Source organism: Salvia splendens, chromosome 17 (genome assembly GCF_004379255.2).
Source record: "Salvia splendens isolate huo1 chromosome 17, SspV2, whole genome shotgun sequence".
NCBI classification, from domain to species: Eukaryota; Viridiplantae; Streptophyta; class Magnoliopsida; order Lamiales; family Lamiaceae; genus Salvia; species Salvia splendens.
This window is the reverse complement of record NC_056048.1, coordinates 24,105,925-24,125,301: the sequence shown is the minus strand read 5'-3', so window position 1 is coordinate 24,125,301 and position 19,377 is coordinate 24,105,925. Positions and strand designations below refer to the sequence as shown.

Below are 19,377 nucleotides of genomic sequence, written 5' to 3'. Positions count from 1 at the left end.
GGAAAAAATAGAAGGTGAAATGTTCAAACTCATTTAATGCTACGGCAATTGGCCAGGTCTGAATTTTGAGCTCCGTCAAACCACCTTGACATTTCAAATTTTAGATCGTTAGATGATAATTAATGTAAAAAAAACTAGCTATTATTCTGTGTTTGGATATTTGGTTTTGGGTCTTTTATTTTCTGATTGGAATTAAATATTTTTTATTTGTCTATAAATTTAGTCTTCTTTGCCGTTAAAACATGGGTACTTGACTCGTACCACACACTTCGGAAGATTTGGAAAATAGTTTAGATTTTTAATTAAATATAATTGACAGCAAATCGATGGAGGATTACAGAAGTTTCTTACAAATCCGAAATTTAATTATTGTTGAGCAGATTTAACTGACATCCAAGGTTATTGAAAAATTATTCCCCATTAGATCTGAGTCCTCTAATCTATCATAGTTATAATCGCATTAATAAAAAAAATTTGTCAGTATTTTCTCCCAAAATTGTGAGTGCATTAGGCCAAAAAAATTAAAAGCGTGGTTTTTATATAATATACTTTACTTTATCAGTTTATTATATATGAAGTCATTTATAATGGCTGGACTAGGAGTTTACTTGCATTAATGATCATTAAATTTCTTAATTCTCTTATAGTAATAATGTAAGAGTGGTCAGACTAATTTGGTGAACTTTCTTAAGACAACCATGATTAATTTAGGCTATACTCTAGCTCTCTCTTATAGTGAAATTAAATTTACTTGCATTAATATCTTCACTATACAGTCGGCAATAATAATCTTGTGTTCGAAATAATTATAAGTAGTACTACTATTATATTTATTTAAATTTATTTTTCATAATTAAAATACGTAGACATGTGTCATTAATACTTTCCAAAAAGTGTCATGCTGCCTCAGGCCATCCGCAATGGGCGGACGATGGCACTCCCGATGGCGCGCATCGTCCGCGCCATTCATCGTCAGCCCCCACTGTGGGTGTGTGGCATAGGCCGCGGACGATAGTCGCGGCCTATGCTTCGGGTGCGACTTAAACCGCGGACGATGGCCATCGTCCGCGACATCGTCCGCCCCATTGTGAAGGCCGCGGACGATGGCACGCGGTTTCGTTTTTTTATAAATAGCGTTCATTTGTAACATTTCATTTCACACGATTTCATCTTCGAAACTTACATTTACATATGTACTACGAAATGGATTCAAGCCCCAATAGCCCTACGTTTAGCGGAGAGGCGCATTGGCCGGGTACAGAACCCGGCGATTATCGTTCGTTCGGCGACAACACCCATTACGATCCCGATTTCAGTACGGAATCGTATGGGTTGTCTGATATAGAACCGTCGCTGCACCGCCCAACCGCATCGGTCGATCCCGCCCCCGCAGCGACCGGTGCTGCCAAGGGGAAGGCGAAGCGGAACCGGCAGTGGGCGCAGAAGTTGCCGCCTCCCGGTGACTGCGATGAGTACGCCCCCGGCCGTACGAACTACACCGACGACGAAACTCTCACTTTGGCCTGGTGTTGGGTAGATATATCGGAAGATCCGATATTCGCCAACAACCAGAGACAGACCGCGTACTGGGAGCGCATCACGGACCTCTACAATTCGGTCAAGCCGTCGACCGCGTACAAGCGCAAGAGTGAGCAACTCCGCAAGCACTGGGATCAAATCAAGAAGCAAGTGAACTTGTACTCGGCGGAGTTCGAGAAGTGCGCGCGGTCACAAGGGAGCGGCGACAGCGTGCACGACGTGTACTCTAAAGCGATGTTGTCGTACCGGTCGATGTTCGGCGAGTTCAAGCACGAGGCCATCTGGGCGCTCTTGAGGGAGAAGCAGAAGTTCCAAGGTGGAATTCTGCACACTGGTGGGCCGAAGAGGACGAAGGTCACCGAAGCTGGTGACTACACGAGCAGCGGCAGCGGCACTAACCCGGTTGACCTCCACCGGACGTACGTGGATGAAGGGAGTTCCGGCACACCGGTGTCCTCCCGGCGTCCTCCCTGCATCAAGGCTGCGAAGGCCAAGGGGAAGGAGACCGCGACATCATCGTCGACCGCTGCAACCCCTGTTCCGGACCCGGATGAGCTCCCGACGCAGACGGCCACCGCGTTTGCGTCGTTAGCTACAGCGTCGATGGCAAGGACGATGTTGCAGACGCACAAGGCCCTCAAGAAGTGCACCGACCCCGAACAAGCCGAGTATCTCCGTGCATTACTCAATGAGTTGCGTAGGAAGTTGGGAATTGGCCCGACTTAGTTTTTTTCTTTTTTTAGTTGAATGGTGTAATTTTTTTTATTATTAAAACTTCACCGCTTGTTATTTAGTCGTTTTTTTTACTCGTTACGTGTTATTTGAAAACAGTTAAATTAATTAAACAAAACAATAAAATGATGATGTGACGCGTCATAGGGCGCGCCTTAGGGCGCCCCACTACAGGTGGAGAAGGAGGAGGATAAAAACACTGCTGATGGTCTCATGCCGATCTAAAAAAAATGAAGAGACGTCATGCTTCAAGTTAGAGGATATGTTACTTGCTAGCCCCAATATTTTCTTCATAAGGAAAAACCATAAAATAAAGTGGTGAAATTCAATATTGTTTGATTATTTATTCAGCATAAAGTAGAAGCAAAAGCCACTTTTGTTTGTTCGATAGTGAAATAAGGCAATAAAATTATACTCGTATAGCATGACTGCCATATTTTATGCTATACATATATATCGATTTTGATGGATTTCATCAAAGATTTGCCATCCACATGTAGGCGCACTCCACATGTAGGCGCACTATTCCAAACTTCGCACAGCCTAATATTAGGAGGAAATTATTCCATATAACAAATATACATATTCTGATGGAATTACGGTCAAATTGTCAAAAATATATTAGAAAATTTGTTCAAATTCTGATACATTCATAACTTTGAAAATTAGTAAAATGGTAAAGTTTAAATTAGTACTCAATAAATATTTTAATTGCCACATATTATATATATTGTTCATATCAACTAAATCATGTCGTTTTCTTTATACATGAATAGAAAACATAATTTAAATAATTGGCAGTGAATGAAAGTTCACATATATTTTTCGGCTATCATATCCAATGCAATTTAACAAAAAGAATTTTCATGAGATAACTAGGAACAAGTTCAAATTTCATTATTTTTCTGGCTGATTTTCAAAGTAGCGGGACAAATTATAATCTGACCAGACTTCATGATTTTTTTTGCAATTATTCCTATTTTTTTATAAAAAAAGTTATGCTTTAGTATGTTACCATAAAATAAAACACCCCAATATAAATTACATACAAATAAACTTTTGTTGCACTACAAGAATTGAGTTTGTGCAAACAACTAACTAATTTTCAAACGCCACAATATAAATGACTTACAATTGAACTTTTGTTGCACTACAAAAATTACGTTTGGTCAAACAAAAGACAACTAATATTCACATGTATGTCACAATGTCTTCAAAAACTTCAACCTACCCAAAAATGACAAAGTAGAGTATAACACCATCAAAAAAAGTACACATACTAATAAAACGGAGGCAAAAAAAAACAACAAAACTAGGTAGAAAGCAAAATATGGACAAAATATCACTAGGTAGAAGGCAAAATATGGATAATCATTTTTTGCAACACTTTGTAATTTTCAAAATGGAGGTACTACCCCACATGATATTGTGATTGATGAAAATATGAAAAGGGTGAGGCATGACTTAGCTAGCTTGTGCTTAAAACCTAGTCTATGTGTTTGCTTCATATTTACAACATCACATATTTTTCAATATGTTGTGTAATGTGCACACTCCATTCATCTTGGGTCTTTGACTGGATACTAAATTCCATGGGACTTGTATTTAAGACAGAGACAACACCATCCACAAATTAAAAAATGAGCCTATGTATAACTTTTGGATATGACTAGAGAAAGTAATTTATTACACCACTAAATAGTTGATGTCTTAAGCTAAAACAATTTGACTGCAAGCATTATAGCTTAGCATTGGTATTTATTCTCTTGAAATAGTAAAAGTCGAGGACAAGGAAGGATTATTAATGCCTAATATATCGGTTATCCCAAATTGAATAAATGAATATTCTTGAAAAAAAGTCAGACATAGAATGATAATAAGAAAGATTATAAAATAACAAAATTTAGTTAAATCCTTATTTGTCCCGCATTTTATAAAATTTGTATCATAAATTATGATGTTTTAAAAATTCTCAATTATCAATGATAATTTTTTTTGGAGGGAAATTCAATGCTAAATTGGTGCACGCCAGCACGAGTGCAAAATTTTGGTGTTATCAATTAATAGTGACGTAAATGTGTGTTAATGAGACGACATGGATAACTAAACTATATAGATTTGAGCTTAATAAACTAAAAATACTAGCACAAATTTGATCAAATGAAGCAATTGAGAATTTTTTTAAACTTAATGATTTGCCATTTAAATTTTAAATTTTGTAAGGGGTGAAATAGCTAAAATTTGATCAAATTTTGTAATTTTATATTCACTTAATCCTAATAAAATAATCATTTGTTCACTTCTCATTTCCTTATGACAACCGACTTTAAATAATTTGAAACTTATACTATATGTGTTTGACGAAAATATAATTATTTATTTTGGCTAATTAATTTACCAAAGGTAGCTAGGATTATGAACTGCACTAGCATGAAGTAAGTCCAGAGGCAGATAAAAGTTTGTTGAGGGAAAAGAATTTGCTTCTACATATTACATGTGTTATCTTATTTATGATTTACAATGAAATAACTTTATTCTATTACTAATTAAAACCCTTTAATCATTTTCTTGCGTAAATGAGCACAATCAAAAGAGCAAGAGTGAAGTTAGAATGATGAAATATATTTACGTGGCTCAACTACAAATGAAACGTGGAATGTGTATCATCTTCTTAGCAATTGGTTGGTACCCATGTCTATCAAATGAAAAAAAATATCCATTACTAATACTTGTATAAAATGAAAATGTATCCTATACTATGTAGTATTTCAATTACATTGATATTGGTGTCCAATGTCGGTGCCATCATAACTTACACAAAGTCTATTCTATATAATAATGATTATATATGTTATATCATGAAATCTATAAAGAAATAATGAGTATTTCAAAATTATAATGAAATTTTAAATAGAGGACCTAATTAAACGATGGTGTCGTGTCATGCATAGGCATAGGTAATTATAAATTGTTTTGTAAAGTTGGTACAATAAAATTATACTCCACATTATGTCGACGTGGTGCAACACCATTTTTTGCTTTTTACTCTTTTCCTAAAGTGAATAGTTGTTACCACATTTCTTTCGTGACAAATCAGCATCCATTTATCTACAGAGGTTAATTAGTTAAAACACAGCTCAATCAAAAAGGCCTATTAGCTCAATTGGTTAGAGCGTCGTGCTAATAACGCGAAGGTCGCAGGTTCGAAACCTGCATGGGCCAATTTGTTTTTTTTATTCTTGCTTTATTTTAACTGGAAGATATTTTGTTTTAAAAGACATACTACTTAGACAATTATAATTGCAAGACCCATATATATTTTCATGTGCACAGTCACATTTTTAAGTGAACCGCCGTTATCGCCTGCCATCGGCCGCCGATCCCTCTTCGTCCATGCAAAACCAGCTTCCGGCACCGTCGCATCTTATGCGCAGAGGTGTTGTATGTTTACATCTGAATGGGCTTTTGTACTGGGCCTTAACATTGGGCTTGCTTGAATTGAAGAAACTAAAATTATTGTCGATCACTAGAACAATGACATTTTTATAAGAGTAATTATTTAATTATCATATATACTGTCTCGTTCGACATGGTCAATTCATGGATCTGCATTGGCCGATAATTTAATTTGTGTGGTGCATTTAGGTAGATACGTGAATGCAGGTGATGCATGAATGAGCAAATTTATTTATTTGCCTATTGGTGTAAAATACTACTAGTTAATAAAGAGTAAATGCCAAAATTAGTCCTGAACATATGCTCATTTTATGATTTTGGTCATTTACTTTATTTTTTGAATTTTTGCATCCTTAACCTTTCAACTCGGATCACAATTGGTCATACACTAACAATTCCGTCAATTTTTAAACGGTTTTAACCCGATTTTCACCGATTTTGATGGTTTTAACAGTCCCATTCGGATTAAAAACCGTTTAAAAACAAATTTGGTAAGCAAGTTGGAGTAAAGTTTAGAGCCTAAATTAATTTGTTGGGTTTAAATTCTATTGGGCCTCTTTCTCATTAATAAAAACAACCCAACCCACTTACCTGAATTCATCCACAACATTGCAAGCTTCATTGTGGACATGTAATTAAATTTATTTTTTTATATAAATGTCCAATATACAGATATAATATATGAATAATAAAGTAATCAAAGAGTCAAACTGTCAAAGGAAGCATATTGAATATAATGGCTTGCTTCTAGAACTTCTAAGTCTTCCACAAGTCATCAACCAACCATCTAGATAATACCAACATTATGTACAAATGTAGTATTACTTATCTTTTGTTAAAGTAATGTCTTAACTCTTAAAGGCTTCAATTTCTAGTGTATCTTTCTCCGGGGAAAAAATATATACAGTAAAATGTAATTCGACGATGAATTCTTTCAAGATCAAATATGAAGATGGGCAATTTATAATTCGTAAATTAATTAATGCAGGTGGGATTGAACATATTTGGTCTAACATAAAATGAAAATCTTGGGAGCCTCCAAATATAAATCTTCATTGAGATCAAATGCAAAATCATTTAAATTTGTGGTAAGATCCAAAATAATATGAATGCAAGACTACATTTTTGTCATCTATTCACACCTTAAAAAACAAGTACTAGGAGTAATATTTACTTACTCCTTCCATCCACCAATACAATGAGAGTTTTGATCCGGCATGGGTTTTAAGGGACATTCAAATTTGAAAATCAAAATCTTGTAACTCAATCTGAATTCCGAAGTCCGAACCAAGTCGAAATATCCATAAAAAAAATCCGAAACTCTGAAACATACTTAATTTTGAATTATCATACTCACTCGGTTAGATATATGTAGATAAAAAATATACTACTGTTTGAATAAAAATATATACTACTATATAAATATAATGTTAATATAGGAGTATTAATTTTAATTTGGATTTCCAGATTTATATTCATAAAAATAATTCCAATCAAATTGAAAACGTGAATTTAAAAAAAAGGAGTAATATGATCCGATCCGAAAATATGAATTGCAATTTGATTGTGATAAGGTTCATTTCATGCATTTATTTTGGATCTAAATTCTGTGTTTTCCATGGTGCTAACGTATAATTGTAAGTCCAGATGCGTGAATTATCTGTCAGACCCAGGAACGAGTATCAATTACCAGGGCAGAGGAAAAAGGAGCAAAAAAAGTGAAGAAAAGGGGCGAAATCCTCAGGGGCACAAACGTCAAATCGCAAAGACCGTTGCCCTAGGGATTGAAGCCATGCCTATAAATACGAAGAAAAATATTGAAGAATGAGCTCTCTTTTTATTTAGAAAATTCCTTAGCCGTTTTCGACTATCTCTTCATCTTCACTCACTTAGCTCACGCATTTGGTTTCATGGGGCGATTCGGGGTAGTGTAGCGTGGTGTGTTTGTTCTGTTGGAAGTGTAACACCGTCCTGATAAGGGCGAAGAAACTATCATTTACTTTTTCCGCACGTACTTTCTCTCGCCGACTTCCTTGCCGGAAGTTCGGCGACTGTTTTGTGACTAACTTCGACGTTTTTATGGTTAATCTAGTTCCATTTCTCGCTTTCACTGTGATTTGTGATGTTCTGTGTTTACTTTACTAATTTGGATGCTTTTCGCAATTGAATGTTCGTTTGAAGTTGAGATCGGAGAGATCTGAGTTGATTTGTGGTTGTTGGCTTGATTCGGAGTTGAATCGGGAGTTGGAAGTTGTAGATCTGGTTTTGTTGGTATTGTATCTGATGGATCTAGTGTAGATTTTCCCTTTAATGTTTAAATCTGAGTACGTACTTTTGGATCTGCATGGAATTTTCTGTTACTGTTGATTTGCTTGACCTGGTAGATTAGATCTAGTGATGTTTGGCTTAATCGTCTCGTTTAATGTTCGATTTGAAGTATGCTCTATTTCTATGCTTTGTTTCATTCTAGTTCATGTTTGTTTGATGAAGAAGATGAAGATAATCAGTAGTTAGAATCAGATCTGCTTTAGTTTGTTAGTTGCAGCTTTTTCTGTCTGTAGTTATTTAGGGAAATCTGTTATGTTACTTTTTATCTTATGCTTTGTTGTCTAGCTGTTTTAGGAAACTTATGTTGCTTGACCCAGGAAATTTGGTGAATGATTTAAAGTTAATTTTCAGTTTCAAATCATGATTGTAATTACATTTGAAGCACCTTCAGTTTGCTGGATCCAGTAGATAGAATAGATTAGTTTTAATTTCCCATGTCTAGTAGTAAAACTCAACCCTCTTGTTGCGTGGCAGCAACCAAACCCTCCCAAGTTCTATTAATGCATTCGAAACCCTCCCGTCCTCGTGGATTCGATCCCGACTTCCCTATACTAGCCAATAGTATAGAGAGTTGAGGTTTTGAAGCGGGATTACTGTGACAACGACTGAATTCTGAGAGTTCATGATCTCCTAGACCATGTGCTCTAGTGAATCCTCTGAACCTAAGAGTTTACTTTTACTTAGCAGCAGCAACAATCAATTTCTCGTGGCTTCCGATTGATTCATTTATTCGGATCATAAAAGAATAGGATATTTAGATGATAATGGCTAGCCTTTTCTTTTTCTTTTTTTTTTTGATAACTCATGTGACGATCTTACCAACGAGCACTTGAAAACTTCCCTTAAAAAACAACATGATTTTAATTAAATACTAATTAGTAATTAAATAGTAGCCGTAATACTATAATTATATTACGAGGTCCCCCTGCTGTCACTGAAACCTAATATACTTATATTAGTCGGACCAAACGACATTAATTCTGTTGTCATTTGGATAGAACTTCACGTACATATAATTATTGATTATATTTAATGATACTTTATTCTTATTTATGCAAATCAACCACTTCTTTTTTTAAGTTATATTTGATTTTTTTTCATCTAATATTTATTCAAAATTTAAAACTAAGAGTCATTGAGTCACCAAAGTAGTATTATTTGTAGGAACTGGCAGCATAGCTAGAAATTAGAAAGCTACTGTATTACTTGGAGCCTTGGAGGTGGGGGCTCTACAAATTAAATTTAGCTGATTCACTTTAAATATAACTAATCCCTCTAAATAATCCGGCTAACCATATTCATTACAAAACAAAAACACATGTGCCACGCAATAAAATATAAGAAAACTAGTAAATTTTACCGAGCATTCTTGTTATTTTGTGTCACATTTAACTGCTTTATTTAGCATCACTTGGCCAAACAAAACCATATACTTAATGTGACAAGACCACCCACATCTTATCTTTTGTGTTTTATGTGTGTGGAAGTGGGATTTGGATTCCTGCAGGCTCCAACCACAGCAGGGGCTGCTGTACACACATAAATATATATTTTATTAATAAAAATAATTAAAAAGAATATATAGTTTAATATTAAAATAATGATGATGGGTCGTGGCAGCGTGAGGGTTGTTTAATCCTCCTTTTACTCCATTTAATAAGAAAGCAGTCAAACTTCTTAATTAATCAGAACTACAAATCTAAGATGGTCAAATATCGTTTGCCCATTTTAATTTTAGTAAAATGATAACAAAATAAACGTTGCTTACTCTTTGTTGATTATGAACTTATAACATGATCAATAATACTATATCCATTGAGAATTGGAATGTATAAGTTCATAGTTGTGAGTCTTCCAACTCAAACACACCTAATTCATTGTTTGAGTTTAGAGCATCTTTAACGCGGAGGGCCGGGCCGCAAATCGCGAGTCCCGGCCCGTCCCACGCGATGGAGGAGGATGCGGCACGGCCCAGGCCTGTCCCGCGGCCCGGCCAGGCGGCGATGGAGCTTCCGGTTTGTTGTGGGCCGAGACGCTACTGTTCACGGATTTTTGAATTTTTGGAAGAGGAAGAAGAGGGAGGGGGAGAGGAAGAAGAAGGAGAAAGAGGAAGCAGATGGAGAAAAGAGGAAGAAGATAGAGAGAGAGAGGGGTGAGATCCAATCATCACTTTTTTTTAATATTTTTATTTTTTTTGCACTTTTTTAATTTTCTAATTTTTTTTAATAATTTTTAGTTTATAATTTATTATTTTGTATTAAAAATGAATTTCTCGTGTTATAATTGCTCAACGTATTCTATTTTACGAGTAAAATAAGTTGGAGTTATGAATAATGTCATTTATTAGTTGAGGTCCGGGTTGGGGCCTGTAGGGTTAGAGCAGTTGTGGGCAGGGACTCAAATTTAGAGGAATGATGATGTGGAGGGACTTGAGGTCGGAAATGAGGACGGGGTTATTTATGCTCTTACAACCTAAACAATTTACATTGTTGCATCTGTTATACATCCATTTTTTTTTTCAAATTAATGAAGTAATATTTCGTCGGTATGCCTTTAACATGTTCCTGAGCCACCCTCAGCTCCGACGGTGAACTTTAATTTTTATTTTTTCTAGAAAAAATGATAGGAGTGCTACATACTATATGCAATCCATAAATATAATATTAATAACGAGTAATCAAATCAAGTGGAAAGTTGCGGGATAATTATATATTTTATATAAAATATTTCACATTTATCTTAATTTAGTACAAAAAGTATTAAGTTTACATATTTCATACAAAAAGTTTACCTAGTATTTTAAAATAATGCATTCCGTCAAGTCCGACTAACACCGTTAATTCTACTTACCTCATACATACAAAATGTTTCACAAATGTTTCAAATTAGTACAAAATGTTTTAATTTTATATGAATCATATCATTAGTGTTTTAAGTTAATACATTTCGTTAAATATTTTAAACATGGTTAGTTAGTTTTGTAATATGTCCAACTTATCAACATAATAGGAATAATAATTATAGATTTAATATAATTAATCACTCCAAAAAAATAACAGTCAATATCATTTCTTCTAGCAATTGCTCATGGTTTAAAAAAGTTTGTCTCTCAATATTCTACTTTTTTATTGTATTCTTTATAGAACATATATAAAATAAGTCTATATTTCATCTTCACAAAATGGTTAATTTGAGCTTCGAACAATCAATAAGTATATAACTTTTATGAAAAAGTGTCAATATTCTTTTGGTTTTATTCTCCATTGTTACGTTAGAAAGCTTCGAACAATAAAATGCAAATCACTAATTTGATGGAAAAGAGTGGTGATTTGTTTTTTCTATGTATTTTTCATTTTTTTAGTAATAAAAGTAATAGTATTTGAAATAATTAATGTATAATTTAAAATTTTTTGTACGAATGTGAAACATTGGTGAAACTTTTTGTATGCATGATGTAATTGAAATTAACGGTGTTAGTAGGAAATTGACGGATTTATAGTTTTGAAACTCTAGGTAAATTTTATGTACGAAATGTGTAAACTTAATACTTTTTGTACTAAATTAAAACAAATGTGAAACATTTTGTATGAAACATGTAATTACCCGGAAAGATGCCGATTTTCCTAAATAAAAGTTACACCAACGGCGTAGGTTAGCACAGACCCCCTCGCAATATTACTATCGCCACACGCCTAAAGTTTGAAAATTCCTCGGTCCATCCTATCGTCTTTCTCTGAATTCCTTTCTCCTTTCTTCCAATTGTTTCTTCATCTTATTTCTGTTTTCTTATGTTCCAAGTTTCGGTGATTATTCAACCTTGAAATTTCCTCTTTGTGTTTGGAGTTATACGGTAATCGCGCCTTGAACTTTGCTGCTGCCGCTGCCGCTGCCGCCTTTCTTTTGGAGGAGGAAGAGTTGAAATTTTAACGTTGTGATGGCGACGATGGAGAGTTTGATTGGGCTGGTGAACAGAATACAGCGGGCCTGCACTTCTCTAGGAGACTACGGCGGCGATCAGCAGGCTTTCTCTTCTCTGTGGGACGCTCTCCCCTCCGTCGCTGTCGTTGGTGGCCAGGTTAGCTAATTATATATGCGTTTTGCTTTTCTGGAGAATATGTTACGTTTTTTAGTTGCAATTCACAACAGAAGAGATGAGAGCTTAGTTTATTGGAGAGATGAGCATATCAACGCTGATCACGAGGGGAATCACACCTTTTGTTTAGCACAGGAAGGAATTTGTTGATTTTATCCCTAGGATTACTGTTTTTCTTTATTTAAATGGAGAATGTTATGAAATTGGCAGAGTTCGGGGAAGTCATCAGTGTTGGAGAGCATCGTCGGACGGGATTTTCTTCCTCGAGGCTCTGGTTGGTTATTCAATTTATGTAATTTCGATTGTTGAGGAAGAATTGAATGTTTTTGTGCTAGTATTGGTGTTGATTCGATTATTAGCCCTCAATATCTGATGCGTCCTTTTCGGATTTGATGAGTTTAGGCATCGTTACGCGGCGACCTCTCGTGTTGCAATTGCAGCATACTGAAGAAGGACAGGAGGAATATGCAGAGTTTGGGCATTTGCCGAAGAAGCGTTTCACTGATTACTGTATGTGCAACATTTCATGCATTATTGTTAAGGAAACTTGATTCTGCATATTTATTTAGTCGGTTGAAGTTACTACTTTTTAGTTTATCGATTTCCATTATAACAAAAGGTAAGTAAATCGATATTTTGGAGGGAAATAACCAATGATTGGTATAGTTAACGTTTTAGGGTTATGTGAAATTGGTAACGGTGGTTTCTGATACATTTCCTCTTTTGCTTCTCATGATTGGCAAACTGTTTATGTTTCAGCCTTGGTTCGCAAGGAGATTCAAGATGAAACTGATAGAGTGACCGGGAAAACAAAACAGATTTCTCCTATTCCTATTCATCTAAGCATCTATTCACCCGATGGTATTGTTTCCTTGAGCTGAAGTAGTGTTAAATCTTTAACTACCGGATTTGCTTCTAGTGTAACTAGTTTCTACCAACTGATGTTTTTTGAGTATTTCTTGCAGTTGTTAACTTAACCCTGATTGATCTTCCTGGTTTGACAAAAGTTGCTGTTGGTAAGTGTATATTTTCCCTCTTCATACTTTTAGTAAAATCTTCCATTCATGGGGACTTTGTCCAATGTAAAACTTTTATCTTGCAGAGGGGCAACCAGACAGTGTGGTCGAGGACATTGAAAATATGGTCCGCTCCTATGTTGAGAAGGTAATGATAATAATATCTTGAATTTTGTACATATTTTCCTAACATTCTTGCTCTGGTACCCTTATAATTCTTATAAATGAACCTGACTGTACTACATGTAGTACTACTTATAGTAAAAATTAAATGGCATTGATGTCTCATAATTAGTCCATAACCACAAAGGCTTGATCAAACATTGTCAACTTCTTCACTGAATATCTGTTTTAGTGTCCATTTTGGTTATATACATATTTTTCCGTTACACTTCTCTACATCTTTTGCTTTTCTTTTCTTTTGTTTTCTCATTCATGATATTTTTCTTCATTTTTTGATTCAATGCAGCCCAACTGCATCATACTGGCAATTTCGCCAGCTAATCAAGATATAGCAACTTCTGATGCTATTAAGCTTTCGAGGGACGTAGATCCTTCGGGTGAGTTTTGCTTCTCATTTGACAAATCAAGAGTGTAAAGGTTCAATAGTTTGTATATATAACTAAGTATGCCTTTCAATTCATGCAATGGTATGCAGGAGAACGGACATTTGGGGTGCTGACAAAGCTGGATCTGATGGACAAAGGAACTAATGCACTAGAGGTAAACTAACCCCACATTCTCTCTCAAGAAAACTCGTTACTCAGAATAACGTTGGGTAACGTTAAAGTATTTGCTCATCTGTTTGAGGCACTATCCTTTTGGAAACGAAGAATAAGAATATGGATCAGCAATGATTTTTTCATTTAGAAATCTGAGATGATGATATTCATTTTCATTAAGGTGAACGAAACTTTAATTAATTTGGGATTGAAAATTCTGTTTCAGTGATAAGGGAATTGTTCCTGTTTTTGACTTCAGTATATATGCCTTCACATTTGTTAGCTTGTGTACATATTATATGGTCATTGGTTAGCTACTTTCTTGTTTCATTCTGCTTTGTTTCATTAGTACATCTGATTATACTTCCTCTTCTTCTCACTGTTCCCTTGTTTTTTTTTGGTTTCGTTACTTACTAATATAAAGAACAAAGGAGTGTTTTAACTAACAATTTTAGTTATGCATTACCTAAATAGGTTCTGGAAGGAAGATCTTATCGCTTACAACTTCCCTGGGTGGGTATAGTCAATCGTTCACAGGCAGATATCAATAAGCAAGTTGATATGATGGCTGCTAGGAGAAACGAGCGTGAGTACTTTGCTACTAGTCCTGATTATTCACACTTGGCGAGTAGAATGGGCTCTGAGTATCTTGCAAAACTTCTATCCGGGGTACAATTTATTTGTGAATTGTAATTTGATGTCCATATTGGCAATGCTTGAGTGGATCTCATATGGTTGGTTTTTTTCTATTTCAGCACTTGGAAAGTGTAATAAGGGCAAGAATTCCAAGTATTACTTCCTTAATAAACAAAAGTATTGATGAGCTCGAATCTGAGCTGGATCACCTTGGAAGGCCTATTGCAGTTGATGCTGGGGTGTGTACTTTTTCGAGTTCTTTCATTCCCACCCTGATTATTGGTTTTAACTTTGAGCAACTGATGCGTTTCAGGCTCAATTGTACACCATCTTAGAACTTTGTCGAGCTTTTGATAAGATATTCAAGGAGCATCTTGACGGAGGGTAAGATTCTCCCTAATTTGGTCTTATACTTCTTATCTGCATAAGCTTCTGAATCAGATGCCTTTGAAGTTGTTGAAGATTCTAATTTGTCGATGTTGATTATTTCAGCCGGCCAGGGGGGGATCGGATTTATGGTGTTTTTGACAATCAACTACCAGCTGCTTTAAAAAAGCTTCCATTTGATCGACATCTCTCTCTGCAGAACGTTAAAAGAATTGTTTCAGAAGCTGATGGTTATCAGCCACACTTGATTGCTCCTGAGCAAGGTTATAGACGACTTATTGAGGGCTCACTGAATTATTTCCGGGGGCCTGCTGAAGCAACTGTTGATGCTGTAAGTACCTTTTAAATTAGATGCAATATTCTTTACCAGGTAGTACTAGCTAGATGTCAATACTCCGTTTCAGCATCAACGATTGACCCGGAAGCCGTTTTCAGGTTCACTTTGTCTTGAAGGAACTCGTGAGGAAGTCGATTGGGGAGTGTCAGGTAACCTTCTGACATGAGTCGATACGTGAAACTGTTGTGTGGTTTATTATGCTGGTGCTAAAACATCCTCAATGGAACAGGAATTGAGACGATTCCCAAGCCTGCAATCAACTATAGCAGCGGCAACCAATGAAGCTCTGGAACGGTTTCGTGCAGAAGGCAAGAAAACAACCATTAGATTGGTTGATATGGAAGCTTCATATCTCACAGTTGAGTTTTTCCGAAGACTTCCACAAGAAATCGAGAGAGCAGCAAACCCGGGTGGGAATCCACGAGAAAAACCAAGGGACGATCCACGGGAAAATCCACGCAACAGCTCAGCTGCTGAAGCAGTGACCATTGATCGTTATGGGGATGGGCATTTCAGGAGGATAGGATCAAATGTATCATCTTACGTGAATATGGTATCTGAGAATCTGAAGAACACGATACCGAAGGCTGTCGTCCATTGTCAAGTGAAGGAAGCAAAACAGAATTTACTCAGCTACTTCTACACACAGATTGGGAAAAGAGAGGTACAACTATTATTCATTTTCCATCTGACATATGTGAACATCTTCCTCCAATTTCGATATTTTATGATGCTGTTTTGGCCCATGTTGCAGGGCAAACAACTTGGTGACTTACTGGATGAAGATCCGACCTTGATGGAGAAGAGGGTGCAGATGGCGAAACGGCTTGAACTTTACAAGAAGGCGAGGGATGAGGTCGATTCTGTATCATGGGCGAGATGAATTCGACAAGATGATTTTGTATGTTAATACTCCACAATAACTATTTTATAGCAGAATATAGATTGTTTATTTAAGATGAGGAAACCTTCGGCTTTGTAATATAGATTGTGCTTAGTTAAAGCTTATGTTTTTGCCTCACCTCTGTAATTTCATTTGTACAGAACCAAGGTGTAAGTTTGGAGTTTTGAATTTAGTGTAATTTAACAACTACAAGAATAAATCGTACAGTATTGTCCAAACTCCAACAAATCATATTGCATTAAAATATAAAAAATGATCGTTTCCTGTTTTTTATCAAAATACCAACCACGGCCGCCAATTGATCGTTCCCTGATTTTCCAAGTGTATACTTGAAAAGCGATGCCCCGCTCTCCTACCAAATCCTTCCTCGCACGCCGACATTGTTATTTCGAACCGATATATTTGATGTATACTCTTCAATCATATCTATACTTGTAGTTTTATTATTTTCAATTGAAGCTATAAACTTTATGATTGTGGAGGCTCTATTATGGTTTATATATAACAAGAAGAAGCATCATCATTATGATCGACAATATATCCATAGATCCAACATTCGTGATCCCAATTCGTATAAGATGAGGATCTGGAGAGTTGCTATGCGCTACGAACTACGAATTGCCAGGCTTCACCCGCAATTCAGGGGTAATCATTTCATACTACCCTATCTTTGGCAATATTATCCATTCTGTTTCAAGTGGGAAGAAATATTATATTTGTAATACTATTTTATACTCCCTCCGTTTCATAATAATGGAAGCGTTTCTTTTCGCCACGGAGATTAAGAAAAATTGTGTTAGGTAGAGAGATGAAACGGAGGGAGAGAGATGAAGAGAGAGATGAAGAGAGAAAAAAGTAAGAGAGAGTAAAGTAGGTGTGGAAAAATGTGTTGACTTTTACTAAAAAGAGAAATGACTCTATTACTATGGAACGGAGGAAGTATTACAATACTATAAAAGATGTGAAAAATTCAAAATACAACGGTATACTGACAAATATTATCATACTCTCTCTGTCCCCAAAAAATAGATAATTTTGTAAATGACACGAGTTTTAATGTACAATTAGCAGTGACTTTGTTGTTGTGTCGCGGTGTCGGAATGATTTCATAAACCTTGCAGGTCGACGAGAATGATAGGGTACAAAAAATAGTGAGCAAGATGAGTGAAGATCGTACCATTACAATATTCATCAATATTCTGGAGGAATTTGACTCACGTTTAGATGAGCTCTAAATTGGAATATCGGCATTGTCAGAGAGTTTTTAGAAGATGGGCTGCGTCAATCATGCTCTATCACATACATCAATAATTTCTCCATTTTTCTTTCATTAAACATTAAGTTGTAATCAACATATGTTTGTGGTTGATCTTTTTGTAGTAGATATCGAAAGGATTCTTATTGATGTGTGTTTTGTGTTCAAATTTCAGTTTCGAAAAAAAAACAATTAGTAATGTAAGAAAGATATGGGAAAAAAAGTAAGAGACATGTGGAAAAGGTAGTAGAAAAAGTGTTAGTGGATTATATGGTCCACATTATAAATGATGTATAAAATTTTTGGGGATGACCCAAAATGGTAAAACTAGTCTGTTTTTAAGGGACGCATGGGGTATATTATTGTGTATATCGAATTTTCATTTCATACCAAATACAATTATAGTTATTATTATTATTATTATTATAGTTATAATTAATATTATTCCCTCCGTTCCAACTAAGTTGAGTCGTATTCCTTTTTTGGACGTCCCAACAAAGTTGAATAATTTCTTTTTTGACAAAAATCAAAACATCTAATTACTCGTACTTTACTCCATCACCTACCATACTCTCTCTTATTCTCTCATACCTTTTTTCTCTCTCTCTTATTTTACTTTATTTTCATATAATCTATTTAACACTATTTTTTAATATGTGGTAACGACATCTAGTACTGCATTCGTTGGGACGTAGGGAGTATCTCATTTCGGTAGAATGGTATTTAACACTTAGCTGGGACGTAGGGAGTATCTCATCTCGGTGGAATGGTATTTTAATATGTGGTAACGATATCTAGTACTGCATTTGTCAGCAATTAGGAGCCTCAGTTTACTATTTTAGTCCGTCATCGATTAAGAGTTTCTGTTCACTTTGATTATATATGGTAGATAGACCTCACAATTCACTAACTCATTCCACACACATTTTATTGTAAAATTAATATATAAAAATGGGTCACAACTGTAACGCCCGACTTTTCCCTATTCCTTTAAGTTGTTTTTGGATTACTGTCGAAATTTTTTTAGCCAACTATCGTTCCGTTTTATTTTGAGAGCCTATGGAATTTATTTTTTTAAGAAGCCGAAATATTAAATAAAGATTCTATAGAGATTTTTCTCCTCCGTGATCTGCAAATAAATATCAAATAAATCCAAATTTATCAAATATATACTCCCTCCGTCCCAAGGTAGTTGAGGCATTTCTTTTGGGCACAGGATTTAAGAAATTGATTTGTTAAAGGTTAAAGTGGATAGAGGAAAGTAAGAGAAGGAATAAAAATTTTACCAAAAAAGGAAATGACTCAACTACCTTGGGACAAACTAAAAAGGAATACGACTCAACTACCTTTGGGACGGAGGGAGTATATAAAAAAATAGAAGAATTCGAAATCCACCCCCTCAGCCCACGTAAAAACCGTTTCTTCCCTCACCCCTAAATCTCTCACATATCTGTAACAACCCTCCCTCTATATTAATCACAACACAATCTCATACATTCAAAATCGGAGGAAAACAATATAGAGAAATCTCCTTGCAATTGCAACTGCTCGATCAAACAAAAGTTGAGAGGAAAACAGAACTGCCGTGATTCCTTTTAAATTTTGCTGCTAGGCAATTTCTTCTCTCCAAAGGTACATCAATTCCCTTAAAGTAGCCTCAATTTTGTGCATCTCATAAATTGTAAGGCCATCCACAACGCTGTCTCTATACCGTCTCTTAACTACTATTTGAGCACTATTTGAGGGCCCCACTGTCCTTTTTTCCTCCATCTCTTAACTAAGAGACGGAGGCTGCAACGCTCCGTCTCTTAACCGTCTCTATACCGTCTCTTAATTACTATTCATTCAATTTAATTTATAATTTTTTTTAAAACCCAATTCAATTTAAACAAACACACTTTATTAAAATTAAAACAATATTACAACTTAACATTAAAAAAGCGAAGACATAATTAAAATTCTAAAAAAATAA

At 35.4% G+C, this 19,377-nt stretch overlaps 1 protein-coding gene across 1 annotated transcript; it reads left to right on the top strand.

Moving 5' to 3' along the window:
- The first annotated feature begins 11,738 nt into the window (after window positions 1-11,738).
- On the top strand, window positions 11,739-16,354 carry LOC121775154 (phragmoplastin DRP1E-like). The gene is made up of 15 exons (XM_042172156.1): window positions 11,739-12,130; window positions 12,359-12,422; window positions 12,551-12,658; window positions 12,908-13,009; window positions 13,114-13,164; window positions 13,251-13,312; window positions 13,634-13,724; window positions 13,823-13,887; window positions 14,361-14,555; window positions 14,642-14,761; window positions 14,836-14,906; window positions 15,015-15,240; window positions 15,345-15,395; window positions 15,476-15,910; window positions 16,001-16,354. The coding sequence occupies exons 1-15, from the start codon at window positions 11,990-11,992 to the stop codon at window positions 16,127-16,129; spliced, it is 1,911 nt and encodes a 636-aa protein (XP_042028090.1). The 5' UTR covers window positions 11,739-11,989; the 3' UTR covers window positions 16,130-16,354.
- Window positions 16,355-19,377: the final 3,023 nt, after the last annotated feature.